Source organism: Chiloscyllium punctatum, chromosome 7 (assembly GCF_047496795.1).
Source record: "Chiloscyllium punctatum isolate Juve2018m chromosome 7, sChiPun1.3, whole genome shotgun sequence".
Lineage (NCBI taxonomy): Eukaryota > Metazoa > Chordata > Chondrichthyes > Orectolobiformes > Hemiscylliidae > Chiloscyllium > Chiloscyllium punctatum.
In genome coordinates, this window is record NC_092745.1 from 53050500 (window position 1) to 53076652 (window position 26153).

Here is a 26153-nt window from a genome sequence, read left to right on the forward strand (position 1 = left end):
TTCTAAACTACTGAAGTTATGACAACAAGATAGGTGGAATGACTAAACAAACAGAAATTTGCATGGCTGGGCAGAGGCAGAGAGAAGGTGCAAGAAAAATTAGAGACACACACAGACACGAGGGAGAAAAGAAAGCAGTATGTTGAACAGAAACAGCAAACATGAAAAGATATTAATTTTTGGGGGTTAGTGTTAAAAACGAAAGGGAAGAGTATATTAGATTACTTAGTGTGGAAACAGGCCCTTCGGCCCAACAAGTCCACATCGAGCCTTTGAAGAGCACCCCACCCAGACCCATTCCCCTACATTTACCCCTTCACCTGACACTATGGACAATTTAGCATGGCCAATTCACCTAACTTGCACATTTTTGGACTGTGGGAAGAAACCGGAGCAAACCCACACAGACACAGGAAGAATGTGCAAACTCCACACAGACAGTTGCCAGAGGTGGGAATTGAACCCAGGTCTCTGGCACTGAGAGACAGCAGTGCAGTTTAAAAGAAAAGTTGTCTTATTGTTGTAGGTCAATCGGCAAGAGGGGCGAAATGGTGACAACTTCAGATCAGGAAATGATGCATCAAAAAATAATATCAAACAGATTGTAGAGGCCTCCATTACCAGGCAAGCTTAGGGGAACATCTTTCAGTCCATCGAAGTAACCACTTGCACAAGAGTCAAATCTTCAAGCAATATCATGAGAAATTTAACCAAATTTAGCCACATTTAACCAAGTTAAAAGATCTGATTTTAAAAACTGCAGCTTATGACAAATGTGACTATTAATAATGACAAGAAAAACGTATAGTTATCCATGAAATATCCCAACATTAGTCTGACTGTATTTTTTTTTAAGATCTATTAAAAAGGGAGGAGCCAAAGGAAATTCAACATACTTTACAACAAAAGACAATGAAGTGTTCAGTTTTATTTAGAAATTCACAGTTTTCTAATGGCACTACAGCTCTGCAGTCACATTATGCTCATGTTCCACAGTGGTGTGCATAGCACTCAAAACATGACAAATTTTAAAAACATATAAATAACGTTTCTCAACTTTGGACCCTCTCAAGCCCATAAACAGTCCTCAAGTGCTGTAACTGGCTAATATGCAGATCAACTGGGTACGATTACACCACTGGAGTAAAACCCAATGGGGGTAGAGGTGGGCAGGACACAGAACACTTGAAATCAGTATTAAATTAGTTACACAAGCTGTGACAAACTCCAATTCAGCAAAAGGCATTGGAATAAAAAAAAGTGAAAGTGCACATTGAACTATAAGTTAACGATTTTTAACATCTCAAATATCCCACCATTGAAGAATGCTCTCTTCAAATACTCATTCACTCACAAATATGTACATTCAAAAAAACTCATTTTCACATATCACCTTTCTAATATATATATATATATCTCAAATAAAAACACTGTACCAGGATGTGAAAGTACCAGGGTAAATGCACACAAATCTGTAGCCAATTTAGATGTAATCAGTTCACCTACAATGGATTTAAAGTCAATTTGGTGGGCAAAGAAATTCAAATGAAACCCTTTCCCATTCTGTCCTATTACTTTTTCATTTTACTTTTGGAATTTAAGGTCAATTGACTATTGCGCAGGCCAACTCTGCAGCACTATAGTGTTACGCTGTCAAATTCGGTAGACTTAAAAAGGAAAGCTGAACACCAAGGTAAATTGGAGATGGAATATCCCATCTTTCAGCTACATTATAAATATACAAAGGCACAAATATGGAAAGGTGCAAGAAATAAGAATACAGTTCGACGCAGAAATTATGCTTAATCCCTGTTCCATCTGTAACCAGTTAATTATGCTGATTCTCAATCCAGTTAATTCCATGCACGGTCTTGCAAAGGTTTAAGAGATTCATCTCCCATTTCACGAGCCCTTCAAAACAGACTTGCTGCTCCCCGAGAGACGGTGGAAAAAGTGCAACTCGCTCTACCCTGAAGACACTCGCATTAGTAGATTAATAGTTTGAAGTTCAGACATTGCAAGGCTAAAAAAGTACCTTGCAAACCATAAATGCAGAGCAGGAAGAGACGGCTCTAATCCCAAATCAGCAAATCTCAATCACACCTGGCCTGAAACTGTTGGAACACCAAGTGTCCCCACTGTAATATCTTTGTTTCCTTTTATTATGTCATGCAAACTTGGCATTGATCCCGATTTAGTCTGTATCAAGTTGCTAATGAACTTCCCTTGATCTGTGACCTTTGACTTCTTCCTTTTTAAAGATCGTTTTTCAGTTTTAGTCTTTTGTGGCTGTCCATTGCAGAGGCTTGTGCACGCTGAAATTCCACAGAAGTAGGATTCTTCCGACTGCGATGAGGTCTCCGAACCCCCTTCAGATGGAGGACCTTTGTGAGAAGAACTGTAGACAACACCCGTGGTAGAAAAATCACTTGGATTTGAAAGAGGTTTGCAAGGTTTTATCCCTCCATTAACTATTGGGATTACAGACTCTGTAGGTTTTATGGTTTGAACCTTGTCTATTTTCGTTCTGCAGCGTTTTTTCTAGTAAAAAGAAACAAAAAATGAAAACTTACAACTTTTGCAAGTTGAGAGAGAGACCTGGTACATTTCTCGTTAGTCAGACTAAAGCATTGTTGGCAAATGTTAAGCTACAGGTTATTAGTACTACACTACAGATAAAATTCAAATTAAACAATATTCTGTGGCATATGATTGTACCTTTTTGTTGTCCTGTAAAAACTTTAGCGGTTCTACAATGTACAAGTCATCCGGACCCACTTCAAAAAAAAGAGAAATGCATATAGATATTATTCATTGATGAAATGGTTCAGAAAAGGATTCTTACTTGCTAAATCAAAATCACAAATTAGGTAGGAAGACTCCAGGACAAACAGCACAAATTTTTTAATTCATTGTGGGAGGTCTGAGTCACTGGCTGAGCCAACAATTATTGCCAGTCCCTAGTTGCCCTTGAGAAGGTAATTACATACACAATGTCATTTGCAGTCAAGAGTGAGCCATTTACTTTAATAGGCAAATTGTAACAAGTTTAACTGCTCTAAGTAAACTCAATTTCTTGAGAATCTCAGTGAGAAAAAGCATTTCAGATGCTGTTTGAAGTTTGTGTGTACAGTGATCATATTTCAGCCCTAGTTTGAAGAACATCAATTCTTGAACACAGCTTCTAGAGATAAAAAAAAGTTATCACTTGAATTTGAAAGAGGTTTAAGTAGGTTTTATCTCCATTAATTATTGGGATTACAGACTCTGTAGGTTTTATACCAACAAACCATACAGAGTCTGTAATCCTAATACAGGTAGTGTTAATGGAGGCACAAACCTTGCAAAACTCTTTCAAATCCAAGAAATAATCCTGTTTGTCAACAAATCAGCAGTAATAATATCAGACAAGGTGAAACACTTCCAAAAAAATTCAAGTTTCATTTAAATAAGCCCAATCATAGTGTCCTTATTTTAGTAATGATGAATGGAGGGTTGGGGTACGATTCAAGCAAAACAAGGTCACCTACACCTGCCTTTTAGCTCATTTTAAACACTTTCTTGAAATTGCTCCAGTGCATGCAACCAAATGACTAGAAGACAAGACCAATTTAAGATAGCAGCAGTAAAACAAAAATGCTAAAGAGGGAGTCTTGCCCACATTTGTGATCTTTAGAATCTAAATTGGATAGAATTTTTTCAACAAACTGGTCTGTGAATGAAGTTTTTTTTCTACAGTTGACAAATGTGGGAGTTACAGGAATGGCTGACATTTTGAAGTAATCAGGAGCTAATTCAAAATCTGCTGGTCATATCTTTGCAAAAATTTGATACAACCGAGTGGATTACTCAGCCAACTCAAGGGGCAGTTAACACTCAACCAAATTGGAGTTACAGGTCACATTAGGCAAGCAGAATTTTGCTTCCCTGAAAATACTTGGAAAAAATTTAACACCTAGTTGCTGTACTACTTACAGCCATTTTCATCATAATTTAAATCCTGCCATTTTAGGATTTTGAATTATTTTTCTGGATTTTGAGTGATTACTGTTGCAGTAATAAGCACCATACTATCCTGCAACTGGCCTAGTTGCAATCCCAAGAGAGACTATTTGTATATTCACCTGATTGCAAAGTGAGTGCTGAATTCTAAATTACTTCATTAAACTTAGGAAATTGTAACATAAGCAAGAATATCTTAAACTTCCTTCAAACCTGGAAGAAAACAGCTCACATATATGTTTATGATGGTTCTTAAAAATTCTTCCACACATTGCTGTTGTCAAATCACGGTTTTACAACTTTTATTCAGCAATACAGTTAAAGAAAAGATCCTGCTCGCACTGAGTTGCCTTGAACTGAGCTGCCTTCCGATGGTACAACTTCACTGACTGACTTATTGTGCTGGCCCCTGAACCTTTCCTCTGGTGATGATAAACTGTTCTCTCGTTGATAACCATGCACTAACAAATAACGAGGGGAAAAAAATTAAAATAAGTCAAAGATGCAAATATTTCAAAAGATTTAAGACAGGTATGCTAAATTTTTCAATTTTGGTACAGACTTAAGCAAATTAAAACTGAACTTAAACTGTCCAACTCCCTACCTTCTGTTGTAGGTAAGTGAAAAGATTTTGAACGAACAAGAGGGAACGACGTTCGCCTGCGAATATTCATGTCATCATAGGAAGAAAAACATCTAGATAATATAAAAAAAAGGAGCTACTAAGCAATGATCACCATCATTAAATTTAAATATGTTTAATTAGAAACAAGGCTTGAATTATGGATTGGAAGAAGCATCCACATACTTACCAAGACAAATGAAACTAGATAACACATGAATACTTTTATTCCAGTAATATACTCAAAATCTCTGCCACATTTGATTTTTTAAAAATTCAAATGTAATTATTGCAAATTCAGTTGATGGCTATGTTGTAGCCAACAGTTCATGACAATTTAAAGGATGACCTAAAGTATAAACTCAAAAGACAAGTGAAGGTGGAAACAATTTAGTAGGTTTGCTGCAACACCAAGTTTTGTCAAGTTCCAATGTCTTTGGAAGAGGAATCATATTGGACTTGAAACATTAACACTCTCACCAAAACTGCTTCTCTAGCACTTGGTTTATAGTTCATGCACTGAAAGGCTGAGAGAGAAAGAATTTTTAAAAATTAATAGCCCTCCTTTCATCTCATTTCCCTACAAAGCTATTAGAATGAAATTGTGCCAGTGCTAACTACCATTAGTTTCAAATCCATACACATTGAAGATATTTTATATATAGTTAGATATAGCTGGAGCAGGAAGCTTTAAATGGTATTCATTTAGAAAACCTCTAAAAGCTTCTTAATGCAAAATAGATCACCCAGCATAGAAAAGTCTGGAACGGACCAAGAAATTTCAAAAAGGTTAATAAGGAATTGGCTGTGTACTAATATTTGACCAAGATAATTCATTTCATTCACAGTTCAAAATTAGTAATCAAAACTATTCTGTAAATGTGTCAAATATGGTCCAGGTTTCCATAACAAACCAGGAAGTAAATGAGAATTTATCAAAAAAATGTATTCCCTCCCATATTCTAAACTTTAGACTCACAACACAGTCTCTCAAAAAGCATACGACAGGGTAATGGCCCTCGGCCAAAACTGACATGGGGACAAGAAAAATTAACTGAAGATTTGCTATTTCCTTCAAGTACTCAAATAGAGTCATCGAGTCAGAGGTGTACAGCACGGAAACAGAACCTTCGGTCCAACCCATCCATGCCGACCAGATATCCCAACCCAATCTAGTCCCACCTGCCAGCACCCGGCCCATATCCTTCCAAACACTTCCTGTTCATATACCCATCCAAAGACCTCTTATATGTTGCAATTGTACTGGCTTCACCACCACCTCTGGCAGCACATTCCATACACATACCATGCGTGAAAACATTGCCCCGTAGGTCCCTTTTATATCTTTCCCCTCTCACCCTAAACCAATGCCCTCTAGTTCTGGACTCCCCCACCCCAGGGTAAAGACTTTGCCTATTTACCCTATCCATGCCCCTCAATTTTGTAAACCTCGATAAGGTCACCCCTCAGCCTCCGAAGCTCCAGGGAAAACAGCAGCAGTCTGTTCAGCCTCTCCCATAGCTCAAATCCTCCAACACTGGCAACATCCTTGTAAATCTTTTCTGAACCCTTTCAAAAGTTTCACATCTTTCCAGTAAGGAGACCAGAATTGCACACAATATCCCAACAGTGGCCTAACCAATATCCTATACAGCTGCAACATGACCTCCCAACTCTTGTAATTAGTACTCTGACCAATAAAGGAAAGCATACCAACCACCTTCTTCACCATCCTATCTACCTGCGACTCCACTTTCAAGGAGCGATGAACCTGCACTCCAAGGTCTCTTTGTTCAGCAACACTCCCTAGGACTTGACCATTAAGTGTATAAGTCCTGCTAAGATTTGCTTTCCCAAAATGTAGCACGTCACATTTATCTGAATTAAACCCCATCTGCCACTTGTCAGCCCATTGGCCCATCTGGTCAAGATCCTGTTGTAATCAGAGGTAACCTTCTTCACTGTCCACTACACCTCCAATTTGTGTCATATGCAAACTTACTAACTGTACCTCGTATGCTCGCATCCAAATCATTTATGTAAATGACAAAAAGTAGAGGGCCCAGCACTGATCCTTGTGGCACTCCACTGGTCACAGGCCTCCAGTCTGAAAAACAACCCTCCACCACCACCCTCTGTCTTCTACCTTTGAGCCAGTTCTGTATCCAAATGGCTAGTTCTCCCTGTATTCCACAAGATCTAACCTTGCTAATCAGTATCCCATAAGGAACCTTGTCAAACACCTTATTGAAGTCTATACAGATCCCCTCTACTGCTCTGCCCTCATCAATCCTCTTTGTTACTTCAAAAAACTCAATCAAGTTTGGGAGACATGATTTCCTACGTACAAAGCCATGTTGACTATCCCTAATCAGTCCTTGTCCTTCCAAATAAGTGTACATCCTGTCCCTCAGGATTCCCTCCAACAACTTGCTCACTACAGACGTCAGGCTCACTGGTCTATAGTTCCCTGGCTTGTCCTTAAAACAGTGACTACATTAGCCAACTTCCAGTCTTCTGGCACCTCACCGGTGACCATTGACGATACAAATATCTCAGCAAGAGGCCCAGCAATCTTCTCTCGCTTCCCAGAGTTCTAGGGTACACCTGATCAGGTCCTGAGGATTTAGCCACCTTTATGCATTTCAAGACATCCAGCACTTCCTCCTCTGCAATATGGAGATCTTTCAACCTGTCACCATCCATTTCCTTACATTCTATATCTTCCATATCCTTTTCCACAGTAAACACTGACACAAAATACTAGTTTAATATCTCCTCCATTTTCTGCAGCTCCACACAAAGGCTGATTTGCTGATCTTTGAAGGGTCTTATCCTCTCCTTAAGTTACCCTTTTGCCCTTAACGTATTTGTAAAAGGATTATCCTTTAATTCTATTTGCCAAAGCTACATCCCCTTTTGGCCCTCCTGATTTCCCTCTTAAGTATACTCCTACTTCCTTTATACTCCAAGGGTTCACTTGATCTATCCTGTTTATACCTGACATATGCTCCCTCCTCCTCAACCAAATCCTCAAACTCTTTCGTCATCCAGCATTCCCTATTCTAGCCTTTTTCACCCGAACAGGAATATACTTTCTCTGGATTCTCATTATTTCTGAAGGCTTCCTGTTTTCCAGCCGACCCTTTACCTGCGAACATCTGCCCCCAATCAGCTTTCGAAAGTTCTTTAACCTCATACCGTCAAAATTGGCCTTTCTCCAATTTAGAACTTCAACTTTTAGATCTGGTCTATCTTTTTCCATCACTATTTTAAAACGAATAGAATTATGGTCACTGGCCCCAAAGTGCTCCCCCACTGACACCTCAGTCACCTACCCTGCCTCATTTCCCAAGAGTAGGTCAAGTTTTGCACCTTCCCCTTTAGTAGGTACATCCACAATCAGAAAACTGTCTTGTACAGCCTATGTTTGGAAATTAAAATCCCCAATCATAACCACCTTATTATTTTTACAGATAGTTGAGGTCTCCTTACAAATTTGTTTCTCAATTTCCCTCCGACTATTTGGGGGTCTATAATACAATCCCAATAAAGTGATCATCCCTTTCTTATCTCAGTTCCACCCAAATAACTTCCCTGGATGTATTTCAGGGAATATCCTCCCCAAGCACAGCTGTAATGCTATCCCTTATCAAAACACCAATCCCCCTCCTCTTTTATCTCCCTTTGTCCTTTCGAAAGTTGATTGGGGGCAGATGCTTGTGGGTAAAGGGACAGCTGGAAAACGGGAAACCTTCAGAAATGAGATAACAAGAATCCAAAGTATATTCCTGTTAGGGTGAAAAGGAAAGGATGGTAGGTATAGGGAATACCAGATGACTAAAGAAATTGAGGGTTTGGTTAAGAAAAAGAAGGAAGCATATTTCGGTATAGACAGGATAGATCGAGTGAATCCTTAGAAGAGGATAAAGGAATAAGAGTATACTTAAGAGGGCAATCAGGAGGGTACGTGAGATAGCTTTGGCAAATAGAATTAAAAAGGAGAATCCAAAAAGGAGTTTTTACAAATATGTTAAGGACAGAAAGGATAACTAGGGAGAGAATAGGACCCCTCAGAAGATCAGCAAGGTGGCCTTTGCGTGGAGCAGCAGAAAATGGGAGAGATACTAAATGAGTATTTTGCATCAGTATTTACTGTGGAAAAGGATATTGAAGATTATAGACTTTAGGGAAATAGATAGTGACAGCTTGCAAAATGCCCACATTACAGAGGAGGAAGTGCTGGATGTCTTGAAAACACAAAGTGGATAAACCCCCAGGACCTGATCAGGTGTACCCGAGAACTCTGTGGGAAGCCAGAGAAGTGATTGCTGGGCCCCTTGCTGAGATATTTGTATCATCGATAGTCACAGGTGAGGTGCCGGAAGACTGGAGGTTGGCAAACGTGGTGCCACTGTTTAAGAAGGGTGGTAAGGACAAGCCAGGGAACTAGCAGGACTTATCCACATAATGGTAAGGTCCTAGGGAGCGTTGCTGAACAAAGAGACCTTGGAGTGCAGGTTCATAGCTCCTTGAAAGTGGAGTCACAGGTAGATAGGATCATGAGGGCAGCGTTTGGTATGCTTTCCTTTATTGGTCAGAGTATTGAGTATAGGAGTTGGGAGGTCATATTGCGGCTGTACAGGATATTGGTTCGGCCACTGTTGGAATATTGCATGCAATTCTGGTCTCCTTCCTATCGGAAAGATGTTGTGAAACTTGAAAGGGTTCAGCAAAGATTTACAAGGATGTTGCCAGGGTTGGAGGATTTGAGCTTGGGGAGAGGGTCAACAGGCTGCAGGGAAAACAGCCCCAACAGAGGCTGAGGGGTAATCTTAGAGTTTTAGAAAATTGAGGGGCATGCATCAGGTAAATAGGCAAAGCCTTTTCCATGGGGGTCGCTAAGTCCAGAACTAGAGAGCATAGGTTTAGGGCGAGAGGGGAAAGATATAAAAGAGACCTACGGGGAAACGTTTTCATGCAGAGTGCGGTACATGTATGGAATAAGCTGCCAGAGGAAGTGGTGGTGGTATAATTGCAACATTTAAGCAGCATCTGGATGGGTATATGAATAGGAAGGGTTTGGAGGGATATGGGCTGGGTGCTGGCAGGTGGGACTAGACTGGGTTAGGATTTCTGGTCGGCATGGACGGGTTGGACCGAAGGTCTGTTTCCATACTGTACATCTCTAAGACTCTAAAATATCCACTAACACAAACTAATTTTTAAAATGTGACAGAATACTCAACTTGATCCTTTTTGTACACAACTTCAGACTGACAGGTTCAAGCTGTAACTTTAGGATTGGGATGATAAATGAACATCTGATTAAATACTAATTATATGAAATAACTTAGCGCTGGTACACTGCACACAAAAGCAATTGAGAAAGAGGGGTAAGGGGACAGAGAGGATTGCATGTAGTGTTTTTAGGGTTTTCTCTCATGTCTAATAAGAAACCAACATTTAAGAATAAATACCAGACTGGTTGATGCAAAATGCATTCTCTTCCTAGCTTTCACTCTTTCTGAATGTCATATTCAAAATCAGTGCATATATTAATTTCAGAGGGCTCAAAGTAGCAGCATCCAAGGAGGAGAGAGTTGACATTGAGCATAAACCCATCAACCCCTCATTCCTGATGAAGAGCTTATGCTTAAAAACAGACTCTCCTGCTCCTCAAATGCTGCTTGACCGGCTGTGCTTTTCCACCAACATTCTTAGACTCTGATCTCCAGCATCTGCACTCCTCGCTTTCTCCTTATTTGATAAGTATACAGGCTTCACACAGATTCCAAAAGGCAGAGTTTGCTGCAAGTCTGCACTGAAGTCAAGGAGATAATTCTCTAATAACAGCTTCTACTTAAAACTCATTTTATTCTAAACTCTAGTCCCAATTTTGAAAAAAAACAAATCATTCAAACATTGCTTTTAGCAAACTCGTGTCTGTTGCACACATCAGGACTAGCACACAAGAAACCACACTTAGATAAAGAACATCAAATTATATAGCAAAGGAAGAAAATATTGATTGGATGGGCCATTGACGACTTGGTGGATGCAGTAGGAAAGCATGTCATCAAATTGGAGCTCTTCAACTAGACGGATTGGTTAGGACGTTGCCATGAGAATGCAGCTCATATTGGGAAGAGAAAGATGTCACAGAAACTGCTAAAAAGTGCAATGCATGTACAAATTCCTTTTGTCGACAAAGTAGGGTCCTGGTTATTAATTATTATATAAATACTCACATTCCTAACAAAGAATCAGTTACCTTTTTGGGCTTGGGTAATGATTGCTTTTGGGAACGGTCAGTGAATGATCATGTGAGATCGGGCTGTTCCAACATCGTTGCACACAGAGCAGTACTGCAAGAATTATACAGAGAGCTAAAGAAACCACAAGGTAGCTCTGGCGGTCTGCAACCTAAGGAGGGAATGCACTGAATTATTAAATTGCCCAAATTAAAATGGTATATGAGCATTCACATTTGGAGTTGATATTTAAAATCTGTGTCAAACAATTGCAACACTTGCTACCTCAAATAGCATTATGATGGAAGAAAAGGAAATTTTTTTTAAACAGAGTAGCCATTTCTAGTTCACCGACACATGGGGCAGTTTGTTCCAGCATAACACAGCAAATTAAGATTCCAACTTAATACAAGATCATGCACAAATATCGTTCTAACCCTTAGTTGAGGAGCAATGAGAGAATACAGTTAAGTAATACAATTTTAATACTCATTCAAATTGACAGACTTGCTTCATAACACTAAGTGCTTAAAAATTAGTGCTTAAAAACTATTTACCTCATGTTCCAGTTTTTTCACTGTTTCAGATAGATTTCTAATCAGTTCTGACATGTTTGCAAGCTGTCCTTGAAGTACACCAATTGCTTCAGTTTGGCGCTGATCCTGCATTTAAAACAAAATGGAAGTCAGCAAATAAGTTGGACCCCACCAAAACGTTTCTGATAATGGAAATCTATAAAATTATGATCAGATGGTACACAATATTTTATAACCATTTCTTGCACTCATTTTAAAACTACAGTATTACGTTTTAAACAGAGTATTGGCTTTGAACAGTTTTAGCCAGAGGGAAATGGAGGGGAGATTGGTTTGCTTTCAATCTACAGTTTCTTTCGAAGTGCAAATGACCTTCAAAAATCAAAAACACAATCACTCCCTCCATTGCACATTTATGGGTATAGATTCTAGTCAACTGGACAATGGACAAGGCTTCATTTTGAATCCGATATTATTCTGAGAAGTTGCTGTCAGTCAATGTTTGATAAAAAGCCTCTTGCAAAGAATCAAACTCAGAACTGATGACTTCAATTTGACTAACTGGTCAACTGCTTGCACCGCATGTATTCTTGCTGTACACCAAGAGATGCCTTAACTTTACGTCAGATTTAAACTGCTGTTGGAGAAAGGACATGTGGGGTAGGCAGGATGTCAACAGCAAACAGAATTGCTTACCCATTATATCCATGCAGTTTGATAAGTTTGCACTTAATTCAGTGCTCTCTATTGGCTATCTAGTTTTGTCCTTTGCAGAAGGTAACAGATAGCAAACGATTCTATATATGTTGACTGAAATGTAACAGATTAATTGCTCTACAGCTTCCAGCCTCAAGTAAAATTTGAGTTGATTGTATTTCCGAATCTTCCACAGGAGTAGAAAAGCAGAACAGCAAACTAGCTCTTAAAATGTTTAACACTGCAGTGACTAGCTGAAGTCAGGGAAAAAAGGGTACACAGAGGTACAGGAAGGCAGAAGAACCAACAAGCAACAATGAACAAGAAAAACAAATGTTCGACATGAAGGAAGACAGATGTGAAGACATGACAGATTTTTCACTCATGAGATGTAGCCATCACTAGCTAGGCCAGTTGTCTACTGCCTTATTTTTGCAGTCAACTGGTAATAAGCTGCCTTCTTGGAGGAGTGGTTGGAGTGTAGGGACACAGAACTGCTGGGAAAGAAGTTCCATAATTTTGACAGTTCCAGTGACAGTGAAGGAATGGGAACGCAGTCCCATGTCAGGATGGTGTGCAGTTTGCAGAACTTGCAGGCTGTGGTATTGCCAGGCAACTGACAATCGTGTTCTTCCAGGTGGTAGAAATCACAGGATTAGAAAAGGCTCTCAAAATGATCCTGGACAAGTTACTGCAGTGCATTTTGTAAATGGTACACTGACCACGATGTGATGAAGGAATTGAACAATGAAGGTGTTGGGTGGGATGCCAGTCAAGTGGGCTTCAAGGGGATATCAAACCTAGAGTCTTGTTGGAACTGCACTCAAAAGGCAAGTGATAAATATTCCATCATACTCCTGAATATGCCCTGTGAGAACAGACAGCAAGTTGCACAGATCCTAGTCTCACATCTACTTGTCACCAGTACTTAAAATGGTTGATCCAGTTCATTTCAGTGAACAGTAGTCTCCAGTATGTTAAGATCAGAGAAACAGGAGCACTAGTAGACCATTCAGCTCATCAAGTCTGCTCTGCCATTCAATGGGATCATGGTTTATCTGATAACCCTCAACTCCAAATTCCCATCTTTTCCCTACAACCCTCAACTCCCTTACTGATTAAAAAGGTGCATCTCAGTCTTGAATATGTTTAGCAAAAGACAACCTCAGCAGCCCGCTAAACAATTCCACAGACTCAATATCCTAAGAAATTAAATCTGTTTTAAACATGCAACCACTTATTCGGAGATTGTCATCTGGTTCTAAAGTTTCCTGCTAAGGGAAAAGAATCTTTTGTATCCACCCTCCCAAATCCCCAAAGAATGTTATGCACTTCAATGAAGTTGCTGCTCATTCTCCTAAACTCCAACCTACTCAATCTTTCCTCATAAGGCAGAGGATCTATATATGGTATTAGACTCCTGAACGTTCTCTGGACTACCTCAAATGTCAGCATCTTTATTTTGATAAAGGGGCCTAAACTATAGAGTGTCCAGCCATGGTCTGATTAGTAGCTGGCATAGTTTGATTAAAACTTCCTACTTCTATATTCCAAACCGTTTGAAATAAAGGTCAACATTCCATTTGCCTGCCATATTATCCACTCAACTTGGATGTTTAGTTTTTGGTAATTCATGGAAGAGGATTCCCAAATCCCTGTTTTATAGTTTTCTAGAGTCTATTTTAATAGTATTCAGTGTGAATTTCCTCCCACAATCCAAAGTTGTGCAGGTCAGGCGAATTGGCTATGCTAAATTGCCCATCGTGTTAGATGCATTCGGCAGGGGTAGAGATATGGGTCTGGGTGGGTTACTGAGGGTCAGTGTGGACTTGTTGGGCCGAAGGGCCCGTTTCCATACTGTAGAGAATCTATTCTCTATTCTTCCTGCCAAAGTGCATAATCTCATTTCCCCCCCCCATTATATTTACCTGCTAAAACTATTTGTCTCTTGCCTTCTGCAACTTTATCACCACCATTTGCATGTCATCCACAAGTGGGTCAGAGATGAGGAGCTGAGAGATAACTTACCGTCTGTCACCAATCTACAATGCACATTCAGGTGTATGATGGAATATTTTCCACTTGCCTTTGGAGTGCAGCTTCAATAATACCCAGGCTGTAGTACATGCACTTTCCTCAGCATGTCATTAAATTAATAAGGTCAGATACAGCAGAGTTGGACTGCTTAGGTCAGGCACATTATGTCACGGTGGTATAGCACAATCGTTATTTTTGTTGTAAGCACTGGCACAGTGATTGCCTGCTGCTGCCTCACCACCAGGGACCTGGGTTTAATTCCAGCCTCAGGCGGCTGTCCGTGTGGAGTTTGCACAATTCTGTGACTGCATGGGTTCCCTTCATGTACTCCAGTTTCCTCCCACAGTCCAATGTGCAGTTTAGGTGGATTAGCCATGGGAAATGCAGGGTTCCAGGAAGAGTCTGTGTGGACTTGATGGGCTGCTTCCACATTGCAGAGATACTATGATTTGTAAACTGTTGCGGCCCAGTACAGATTCCTGTGGCACACCACTAATTACAGATTGCCATCTCTTATTCCAATTCTGCCTTCTGTTGGTTCGCTAATCCTCTAACCATGCTAATATAGTATCTGCAACACTAGGCTACTTAATAAAAGCCTATAAACGCACCATACTTGAATTTTCCGAAGGTACTTGACAAGGCATGTTACTTCCACAGGTTCCTCTAATTAATCCTGTTTATCTGCTCAAACAATTCTAGTAAATTAGTCAGACACAATTTCCCCTTTGGGTATCATGTCAACTATGCATTTCTAAATACACTATTACATCTTTTATAGGAGACTCCCATTTGCCAAATAAATAGATAAGCTAAATGGCATGTAATTCCATCTTTTGTCTCCTTCCATTTTCAAAATTGGGGTTATTTTGGCAGATTTCCAATCTTTGGCAACTTATCTAGAATCGAAGGATGCCTTGAGGATTACAACAACACATTACTAAATTTAAATGAAGTAGCTACAGAGATAGTGAATGTCACTGAATTTTAAGAGAAAAATGCTAAAGTTCTCTCACAATATTCAGTAATCTTAGTAGCAACATTTGCACTACATGTCAGCCCAAGCCTGGATATTGCCCTGGTCTAACTGCACATGAACACTGGATTAATTCAGTACCTGAGGACTGAGTGTTCAGCATCACACAGCGATCCCTCACTTGTAATATTCTGGAGGAAAAGTAATTGAGGAGGCAGCTTAAGATGGTGGACTTTGGATTCTACACTGAGGAACACCTGCAGTCACATCCTTGACCTAATATGACAGAGCTCCAACAATCACAACCATCTTCATTCATGCCTCATTATTCCAATTAGCAGGGAAACAGAAAAAAAAAGAGTTTTTGCCATGATTCACATTCCTGAACTTGCTACAACCCAAGTCAAACTATTTCAGTACAACCACAACACTAGTACCTAACCAATGTGGAACAAAAACCCCACAGTACCCCCCCTTCCAATTTTATCCAGTTTTTCAGCATGGAGGATGACTGATTCAACCAAGGACAAGCAGTAGGCAGGAAACAACATGTTCCCCTGCACATGTCTGACCTGCAGTCAGTCAATATAAAGGTCTCCCAAGGCAATTCCCAAACATGCCACTGGCTGGTATGCCCTGCCAGTTGGATATGATGTACTATGGATAATAGTAAGGCTGGTGTCTGGGACACTGTAGGTTACAATTCTGAGAAGATGGCAGTCAGGCTTGACAAAGTCTGCCTGACAGTTCTCCCAATTTTAATACAAGCCTCCAGACAGTAGTGACTAATTTGCAGAATTGACATGGGTATGTTCTGCCCACGGTTTCCAGACCTAGGTTGATGCTCAGTCGATAATCCAGTCTGATTTCTCTTCTGAGCTCCATTTTAGATAGATACAAACTGTCAGAGGACAGTTAAGAATAAGCCACATTGCTGTGTCTAGAGTCACATATAGGCCAGAGCAGGCAAAGACAATGACCTTCTCTAAAAAGGATACCTCACGAGTTTTTGTAAAACAATAGTAGTAGTTTCTTGGTTGCCATTGTACTAACTTTCTTTAATTCCAGAACTATCAAGTGAATTAAAATTTCATCATCTGCTACTGTCATCTTTGAACGCATATCTGCGGAGCAAGAGTCTGGCTCTCTGGATCACAAGTCTAGATTTCCACTGTTTCAACACCCACCAATTCCAGGTGTGAAAACATTCATAAGCAGCACAAATATGGACAAAACCACCAGAGAACACAAAATAAAGCTAAATAATCACACTGCAGCTACCAGTCAACTCAATTTCCTTGGCCTTGAAGACGCAGGACATAAAGTACATTGATTTAGTAAATTAATTTTATCTCCTAGAAACATTGCTTTACAAAATACCTTCTCCTCAGCAATTCTTGAAGTGTTCTGCAGTTTTATAATGGTCTTATTAAATGCCTTCTGCATTTCTTCCATTTGTTTGCGATACCTGGAAAGCAAAACATCTGTCACTCAACAATACAATGGCACAATGCACCAGCCTGAATCAGTGAAGCTTGCTGTATTATATCTATCTCAGCAAGGCAATGGCCTTTAATGACTAATCGACAACCATACTAAATCAGCGTAGTTGTTAAAATTAACAAGGCTTATGGAATCAAAGCTAGTCAAGCAAATATCCAAACCATTTAAATGCACTTACTAAAAAAATGTTAAAAGTTGGATAGGTCACCATTAGAGTTCACAAATAACTAATAATTGATCAAGTGGTTGGATAATGCAACAAATTAGCCTTAAAAAAAAGTAGCTGCTGAAGCTTTAAAACATGAAATTTCAAGACTAATACAAAAATCAAATGCTGCCACCACAAAATTTTCTGGAAGAGATTGAGAAACAGAATCAGACATCGAAAATATGTATACAATGGGGTTGGATTAACAATCTCTTTATCTTATCGTGTGAAATTTAATAAGTGTAATCCACTGGAAAAAAAAACTTAGGAATAAAATGTCTATTATGCATTAAAAACAACTTTTGATCTCAACAGTCTAAGGACAGTGTCCTCAAAAGTGACTGCAATCTAACATTCTGGTGATTAACCGATCAAAATGGCGCCACCTGGTTACGAGGCAGCTGCTCCAATAAACCCTTATTGCAAGAGTGCTCTTTCATGAATAAGATAGAGTAAAAATTTCAAGCAAGCAAAAGCAATTAAAATGTTACAGCATGAAGTTCAGCTTCATAAACACCAAATACAAATATCAATTCATGTTGAATGAATGATTGTGAAAAAAAATTGATAATTAATGCCTTTAACTGATCCCAAGCAAGATCCTAATCTCTCAAAGAGAGGTATTTTAAAGCAGCCTCATAACACACCAAATACCATTAATTCAAGATTCTCCTGTACCTTCAATTTACTAAATTCATGTGAATAATCAAGTGTTCCAGAACAGATTTTTGATTTATGTGGGAGCCAAGATTTGAGTGAAATGGCAACACAAATCACAACATGATCTAACCAAATGGGTTAAGAGACCAATTGCCTAACTCTGTTTCTTGTTTTTATATTGTACACAGATTTGTGAATATAAAAATTTTTGGTTTCTTACATGAAAAAGAAAAAAAAGTGCACAATAGTTAAATTGTGCAAATTACTGCTGAGAGTCAAAGTTCCAAAATCCATCAACCTTGCAAATACAGATGTGATCCTAAATAGCAGGCGCAAAATTCAATCTGCTTTCACCTACATGCTGTGCTGCTCAGCTGAAAAACAGTCACAGACTGCTTTGCTCATTGGGGGGAGGTTTGGGGGTGGGGAAAGAGAGAGAGAAGGGGGGCGAGAGAGAGAGAGAGAGAGAGAGAGAGAGAGAGAGAGGGAGAGGGCGAGGGCGAGGGGGCGAGAGAGAGGGCGAGAGAGCGCACGTGGGGCAGGGGGGGAAAAGGGGAGGGACAGAGTGGGGGGCAGGGGAAAAAAAAGAAGAAGAGAGAAGGAGGGGAAAAAGCAAATCAAATCAAAGCAATGAATTATCAAATACTGAAAATTACAAATACCGTTCAACATCACAAAAAACTAATCCTGTTGTTACAAATCACTACAACTGAACTTGTAAAAGGCCATTGAGGCTGATAAAACCTAACCATAACAGTGCAACACAGACTTGTTAAAGTTAATCATTCATGGAACAAAAACAAACATAGTAGCAACATAGATAGAAAAATTCAGTGACTGAACAGTAACAGTTGATGTGCTTTTCAGACTGGAAGGTGACACGTTATGCAATTCCACAAGGGTCATATTGGGATACTTGCTTTTCTTAAAAAGGGCCTTTAACTCGAGAAATAGCACAGAATTTCAAAATTTGAGGGCAACACAAAACCTGGAAACATTGTGACCCATTTGTGGGAGGAGCAGTTGTTAGGATGGGAGGACAGTGGCTGGTGAAGTTCAACGCTGAGAAATGTGAAGTGACTTGCTTTGGGGAAAAAAAGAAAAACAGATTCAAACTCCAGGGTTAGAGAGAAGAAACAAAGTGGTGCAGGAGCAAAGGGACCTAACTTTATTCTGTGAGGAAGTGACTGAAAATGCAAGTAGAAGTCTTTTGCCCTCCCAAGGATGTTGGGAGGTGGCAGTGTTTAATAAAGCATATATTATGCTAATCTTTATTAACAGGGAAATGGAGTATAAAAGCAAGTGGGTTATCTTGAACTAGCATACCCAGTTAGGTCTCAACTGGACCATTGCTTTCTTCTGGGTGCTGCACTTAAGAATGTGAAGCACTGGAGAAAGTAAAAAGATCGTCATCCCTGGAGCCAGTCATGTGAAACTTCAGATTTGAAGATTTAGAGAGGTTGAGATTATTTTCTTTAGAAAACCTGGACACAATTGGGATAATGAAAGATAATTGCATTTTGATACAACAGACAAGGGTGGGGCTTAAACAATTAACGGTAGGCCCCTGAGCATTGTAGAACAGAGGGACCTAGGGGTTCAAGTAAATAATTCTTTGAAGCTTGCTTCACATATAGACAGGGTGATTAAAGAGTCATTTGGCATGCTTAGTCCTTTCAGTGTAGTGGTAGGTCGTTGTGTTGAGGTTGTACAGGACATTGGTGAGGCCTCTTCTGGAATACAGTGCCCAGAGCTGGTTGCCCAGTTAGTTATAGGAAGGGGGATGGGAGGTTTGAGTTATAAAGAAACGCTGGGATTTTTTTTTTCACTGGAGCACAACAGGTTGAGAGGTGACCTGATCAAAGTTCATAAAATAACAAGGGGTACATAGAGTTAATAATGGTAGTTGTATTTTCCTTAGGATGGGGGATTTCTAGACTAGACAGCACATGGAGAGAGAGAGGGGGGGGGGGGGGGGGAAGAGAGAGAGAGAGAGAGAGAGAGAGAGAGAGAGAGAGAGAGAGGGGGAGAGAGAGAGAGAGAGAGAGAGAGAGAGAGAGAGAGAGAGAGAGAGAGAGAGAGAGAGAGAGAGAGAGGGAGAGAGAGAAGGAGAGGGGGGGGGGGAGAGAGGGGGGAGAAAGAGAGAGATTTAAGAAATGACATGAGGCAACTTTTGTTTTTGAAAACAGAGGGTGGCACGCATGGGGAATAAACTTCCTGAGGAAGTGGTGGATGTGGGTACAAGTACAAATGCTTCAAAGAAAATTAGATAGGTACATTAATAGGAAAGATTGATGGATATGGGTCAGGAGCAGGCAGTGGGACCAATTTTGTTTGGGATTATATTCGGCATGGACTGGCTGGACCAACAAAAAAAAAGTGTCTGATTCTGTGCTGTGGGACACTACATTCAAAATCTGAGGTAGTCTCGATAGAATAGATAGGGGGAAACTGTTCCCAGTCATTAAAGGATTAAGAACAAAAAACATATGCTTATAAAAAGTAATTTGAGTAAATAGATACAAGACAAAAAGATTTTCATTCAGCAAGTGGTTAAGGCCTGGAATACATTGTCTGACCAATTAGGAGATTGCTTTCACTGAAAGCATTCAAAAGTCCTTCAAAAATCCTATCTGAAGAAGAATGGCCAGGAAATGGAGCCAGTGCATACAGAGGAGGTCAAGCAACCCCTTCAACACAGCAATTCTTTGCTTCAGTGAATCCGCCTCACACCATTAAGCAGATGAAAGACTTCATCAGGAGAAATATTTTATAATACTGTTTTAATTTACTGTTGACTGACCAGCAGCATTACCACAGAGCAAAATTTCAAATTAATTTTTTCACTATGCAAAAACATTACATGGATGAAACTGAAACAAATTCCATATTTAATAAGTAAAAAAAAACTGTTTACTTCAAAATGTTTCACAAAGTACACACCGTTGACTCAGCTCTTCGAGATAGCGGCTACTCAGCGACATGTTCATTTCTAATGCTTTAATACGGTTGTTGAGACGCATAAATACAGATTCCTTTTGGTTGGATCCGTGTACTTGATTCCCATTAGTGTATCCCAAATCAGTAACATTGTGCAATTCTGCATAGAAATCAGTAACTGTTCTGTTAAGCCCATTTGAGGATGGAACAGACAGGAGGATTTCTTCTGCAGCTTGTTCTTCATCTTTTATCTCTGTTGCTGATAACATATCTGAACCTGAAGGCAAAGGTACCTCCGATTCTACCAAGGTACTTTTACCGCTAATTGTCTCATTCTGAATCTCAGTTGTTGGATGATCGACCACACTATCAGTTGTCGATATGGGTACTGTGGGGGTTATTGGTACTTGAGCAGTTTCTTGGTTTGCATTCACAGAGCCATTTAATAAAACCCCCAAACTAGTCTCATTAGCAGTTTCAGTTTCTAATATGAGCAGAGTTTCTTCTGCACCTTTAGTTGCTTCCTTTTGTGTCTCCAGTTTAGATTCTGTACCTTGAGCCAGAATAGGTACAGTAAGCTCTGGTTGAAGATGGACCTGGTCAGCCAGACGGTCAGTGATGCCATGATGAGAACTTTGAAGAATAGCAGTACATTTCACATCATATTTTATATCAGATGTACTGACTTCAGGAGAATGAGAAGCAGGAGGAGGATGGCTGGGTTCCAGTTCAATAGTGTCAGTGTGATTAAATACGTTATCAGACAAATTAGTACTGGACTGACTTTCATTGCTAATAGTAGGCACCTTTTCAGGCGACAAGCTGTCCAATTCACTCTCTATTGTTTCTTTTGTTTCACTTACTAAAATAGTCTCCTCTTGCCCAGTTAGAAGCTGGTGGATGTCTGAAACTGGTTCAATGATTTCATGACCAACAAACGTCACACTGCGTTGCCGTTGTAGGGCCGCAACAAGAAAGCAGCATTTGTAAATATATTCAGGAAAACTAGAAATACAAGAAATAGTGGGCAGCTCACTGCAGTATATTTGTGTTTCAGTTTCATACCAATAACCTTTATTATAATCATAGTCATCGTCTTCGGGTTTTAGAAGTGTGACAGTTGACTGCCGATTCATCAATTCTTCATCTTCATCGTGTACCAACTGCACAATTAAGCTCTCCTTGAGTGTACTTGAATCAGAAGGTGCTCTCTCTGGTTCACCACCTTCCTCAATTTCAGAATGATCACCCAAGTCTGGCCTAAAGATGCAGACAAAAGTATCAATTAAAATTTCACACAACACATTTGTTACTACAGTAATTTTCTGGCACCTAGCAACAATTAATGTATCAGGAGAATCACATGCAGAATAAAACTGTGTGGTATCTAGTTAGAAATATGGCTTAATACCCAACTTCAGCATGATGCACCATACTGTAAAATTTACTTTTGCTGTTTCAACCATCCCTAGGGGATAAGACAATCAAACATATGCATTTAACAGACAGCTTTTGTGGTCAATGCTGTGACTTGTGTCTCACCGGCCTAAAGTTAGGAAAACATTCCAATCCAACAGGCTAATAAAACCTACTATACTGAACCAGAATTCTAGTTTAAGTTAAAAGTCATACATTCAGAGATTTACAGCACAAAAAAGGAAATTCAGCCCATCAAATCTACTGCTGAAACCACCATCTAACTCTTCTAATCTTGCCTTCTAGCACTTGACCCTAGCCTGGTAGATTAATGGCACTTTGAGATGTGAAAACCTGCATTGAATGTAAAGAAGTGGATTTAAATTAAACTGCAGAGGTGTCATCCTCAGCGAAAGCCTTAAAATTTATTCTGCACATTTCACAGCATGCAAATAAAATTAAAGTTTTCATTGCAAAGGTAATTATTCAAAAAAAATGAAAGAGTACAGAATTAAGCAAGTTAGCAAAAGAATCAGCAATAACAGAAATAACTAGATTATATTTGTTTTGGAATAGACAGCCCGAAAGAAAGTGGCTTAAACAGAATATCTTTAAAAAGTGTGTGGATAAACACTTGGGAGAACTAAAAACTGCAAGGATACAGGAAGAAAAAGAAAGGAGAGCACGAGGGATTAATTGCCTTGCTGTTTCCAATAGCCATCATAGGAGCAATGGACCCAATGGCTTTCTGTACTTTATTCTATAATTTTACAACAACTTTGATCTAATCCAGTTCATAACATTTTGGAGCATACAAGTATAGCTATAAAGTACTAATTTCATTCTTTGCACTCCTCTTTGATAATTCACATAAGACTGCACTGTACTTCACAAAACTGAAGATCAAACTTGGAAAATGTTTGCAATTTCATTCTTGGTTCTTATTCTCCTTTAAACTGGAAATTACACCACAAATTACTCAAAAAAACTTGATGCTATCAAATCCTCAATATTACTAGTCTGAGAAATCCCATGCAAATTAGGTCTTGGATGAATTAGCTGAAAACTTTGTACAAATGTGAACAGAGATCAAAATTCTTCAAATTGTCAAATCCAGTTTTGTAAAGCTAAAATTAATGCTGATGTTTGCATAATTTCCTCCCTTTCAATCCTTAGAAAATGTTAGTTCCAAGCTTAAGGCAACTTTCTTGACTATATCTGATTTCTAGATGACCATGCATACCATTGACTAAAGACGCCCAAGAAATCACAAGTCTCATGAGAATGAAATTAAACAGTTTTGAAGTTGGAACATTATTTTATCATTCATAAATCATAACTACTCACTCTGGCATTGAAGAGGTGAGGCTACGATCAGGCACAGGTACATCCAATTTTCTAGTTTCATTCTCAGATCTAATACTTCCATTGACTGAAAAATATTAACATTCCAATACTGTTGTAACAGTGCAGGAAATTTTGCAACACAAATCTAACAGAAACATTTGTTTTCAAAGTTTGTGTTACTCAGGGCAGATGGACAAAACAGGAGGATGGTAGGAGGTGCCAAAGGCCCTGCCTGCCCATTCAAGTGGACTTGCATCAAAAAGTACAATGAAAGTTGTTCATTTCTTTAAAGTCATTTGATAACTATTTATTGTGCATTTTACATCAGGATTGAAAGTACTAGATATTTTTGAGAGACAACTTGCAGGTTTAAAAAAGGTACTAATGTCTGATGGTCTCAAAAGCTTCTACTTGTTATTAAACAGAAGAGAATGTGAAAATAGGCATGAATACTTTGTATGGCAATTTTAATGCTAGGAATATTGGAAGCTTCATCCATGACATTTTCTACTAAATGTACACCAATAGTGAAGGACCACCTTTAAAATCAAATCAACAACAGATATAGTTTTACAGTCTGAAAAGGACAAGTTCTAGTTGGTCAAAATTTACCAACAAGCTATTCTGTAATAAATGATTTGTAATGGGAAACCAGTCACACCTTAAAAATGGCCAGAACTAAATGTGATCAAAAAAAAGGTATTATTTTTGACATCCCCCAATTGTTTTTTCTGAATCTCCAATTTTAAGAAATCCTGGGGCAATGGCCACCATTCAGTCATGTGAAGAGGTGACAAATTCTTAAAAAAAAAAAGGATGTCATGGGAATGAGTTACGTTTAAACTGAAAAATTCTTGAAGATGCACATAATTAAAATCCAGTTACCTTCTGTTTGAGACATTTGCTCTGCTTCCTTCTTAGCCCCAAGCATATTGGCAGCTATATTCACCATATTCAGAATAGCATCTGCAAGGAAGAAGTAATATTGCAAAGGAGGTCTGCCTGAGAAAAGATTCACTGACAGGATGCTAACATCAGAGTCTTTAGGTTTAAATTGCACAAAAGGAATAAGAAAATACAAATATCATCCAGTTGTACATTCCAAGTGCATAGAAAGGTCATCTGCAACATTTATTACTTGAAAGCAATATACTTTTGACAAAACATCTGAAGTGCACAATTTAAAAAGTTTAAATTTTTAAGCAAAGTGAACTGGATTTGCACAATTCAAAAAAGCTTGCATGTTTAGATTAAAATACACCTTACAATTTGTACCAACAGTAAGTATTTCATAGCTCACTAAAGCAAAATGACAATTTCAATCACAAAGATATTTTGAACCATTACTTGCAGAATGTTAAAAAAGTATCCAACTCAAAAGAAATGAACAAGCAATGATTACAATCAAAAAAAGATGACAAAAATCAAGACCAATCTCTGGAATAAATACCATCACAGATGGGTCTTCTCAAAAAGCATCTGTATGATGTTCACAGGAGGAGAACTCAATGCCAATTGAACATGTAGACTTCAACAATTATGACTTTACTCAATTGAGAAGTTATCAAAAAGGCAAAAAATGCTCTTCATTAATTTTTCAATTAAAATTTCTTTGAAAATCTAATTGAATGCAACATGCCTTTTAGCATGCAATAATCTAAATGAAAAATGCCATTTTATAAAATGCCCACTTTCACAAACAAACATTCTTAGATGAACTATTCACAGCAAGTTGCCCAAGTCAAGGAGCAATCATTTAATTGTCACAGTATATTTAAACACAATTTTAAAAAGTGCAAATTCAGCACACACACAGCTTTAAACAGTACTTTCCAGGATTTTGTTAAACATGCCAACACTCCTCAGTAGCATTGAAGGCATTTTGACACATCTTTGGCAAAACATTTAGAAGATAAACTTGCAACTACATGCAGAATTCAAGGATTGACAGATTGATATCTAAAATTCTTTCTGAAACTAAGTAAATGTTAGTTACTTGGGTTTAATTAGCACCTGCAAAATGTTGATGCTATAGTTTGAGTGAGTGGATTCACAACTAAATTCCTTCTTTCATTAAAACCCATGGAAAAACTGTAATGTGCACCAGCTTGCCAAATACACAAGTTCAATACACAATACAAAAGCTTTATTTCTCTCGGATGAGAGAAATTTTGATGTGTCATGGTTATTGCATATGCCCTGATTTCCATTCCAAAGGGCACTGACATTGTGCAGCGCTTCAACTGATTAACTCCATCAGGTCTCATCACCGTCACATCAATGCTACTGTCATTATTCATTATTTTACTTGAACAGTCATGAAATGTAATGTTTAGCTGCGAATCATGCATACTAGCAAATCTCAAAAAAAGCAGAGACATATGTAATTCATGAGACCATTAAGCTTAAGTGTGATATCAACAATGCAGTTAAAGCAACAGGAAACAAAATTCTAATTGTGTTCTTCAGAACCAGTGGGATTGGTATCTTTCAAACAGAGTTGACTGCCCTAATCCTATTCACCTTGCCACATCCAGTTCTCTTACTAATTTGCTGCTCTGCATTGCCAAGGTGTTCATTATTTGTTGAGTTCCTGCTACTACATAGCCCTAAGTTTGAAATCAAAAAGCACAAAAAAGTTGTTACCACAGGGAAAATCACAGGCAATAGAGGTTTGTCCTCATTCGAGCTGGACTTTTGATCAGGGTATTGATCAACTGCAGGGAAAATAAAACTTTCATGTCTACTTTGGGATGATATCGCCAATTTCAAACACCTTAGCACAGTACTAGCTAGCATCAGTTAATTTAGATTTTTGAGTCTGTTATTAAGCCATTTGGCTGAACTAGTTTAGCCAAAGCTTAATACCAATAAGAGCGCAAATGTGATATTTTGATTTTCAAAAATCAATATAAATATGCCTTACTGGACAATAACCAAACAAACACACTTACAC

The 26153-nt window shown here is 38.8% G+C and overlaps 1 protein-coding gene across 2 annotated transcripts in view; it reads right to left on the reverse strand.

The window, feature by feature from the left end:
• Positions 1 to 908: 908 nt before the first annotated feature.
• Positions 909 to 26153, reverse strand: part of suco (SUN domain containing ossification factor) — a 73230-nt gene continuing 47985 nt past the window's right edge. For both annotated transcript variants that reach the window (XM_072573540.1, XM_072573539.1), the window contains 9 exons: positions 24083 to 24163; positions 23198 to 23282; positions 20438 to 21694; positions 16504 to 16591; positions 11436 to 11540; positions 10899 to 11050; positions 4607 to 4698; positions 2719 to 2777; positions 909 to 2541 (listed from right to left, as the gene is read on the reverse strand). In XM_072573540.1, coding sequence (XP_072429641.1) covers positions 2098 to 2541; positions 2719 to 2777; positions 4607 to 4698; positions 10899 to 11050; positions 11436 to 11540; positions 16504 to 16591; positions 20438 to 21694; positions 23198 to 23282; positions 24083 to 24163 — 2363 coding nt within the window. In that variant the 3' untranslated portion in view covers positions 909 to 2097. The remainder of the gene's footprint in view (positions 2542 to 2718; positions 2778 to 4606; positions 4699 to 10898; positions 11051 to 11435; positions 11541 to 16503; positions 16592 to 20437; positions 21695 to 23197; positions 23283 to 24082; positions 24164 to 26153) is intronic.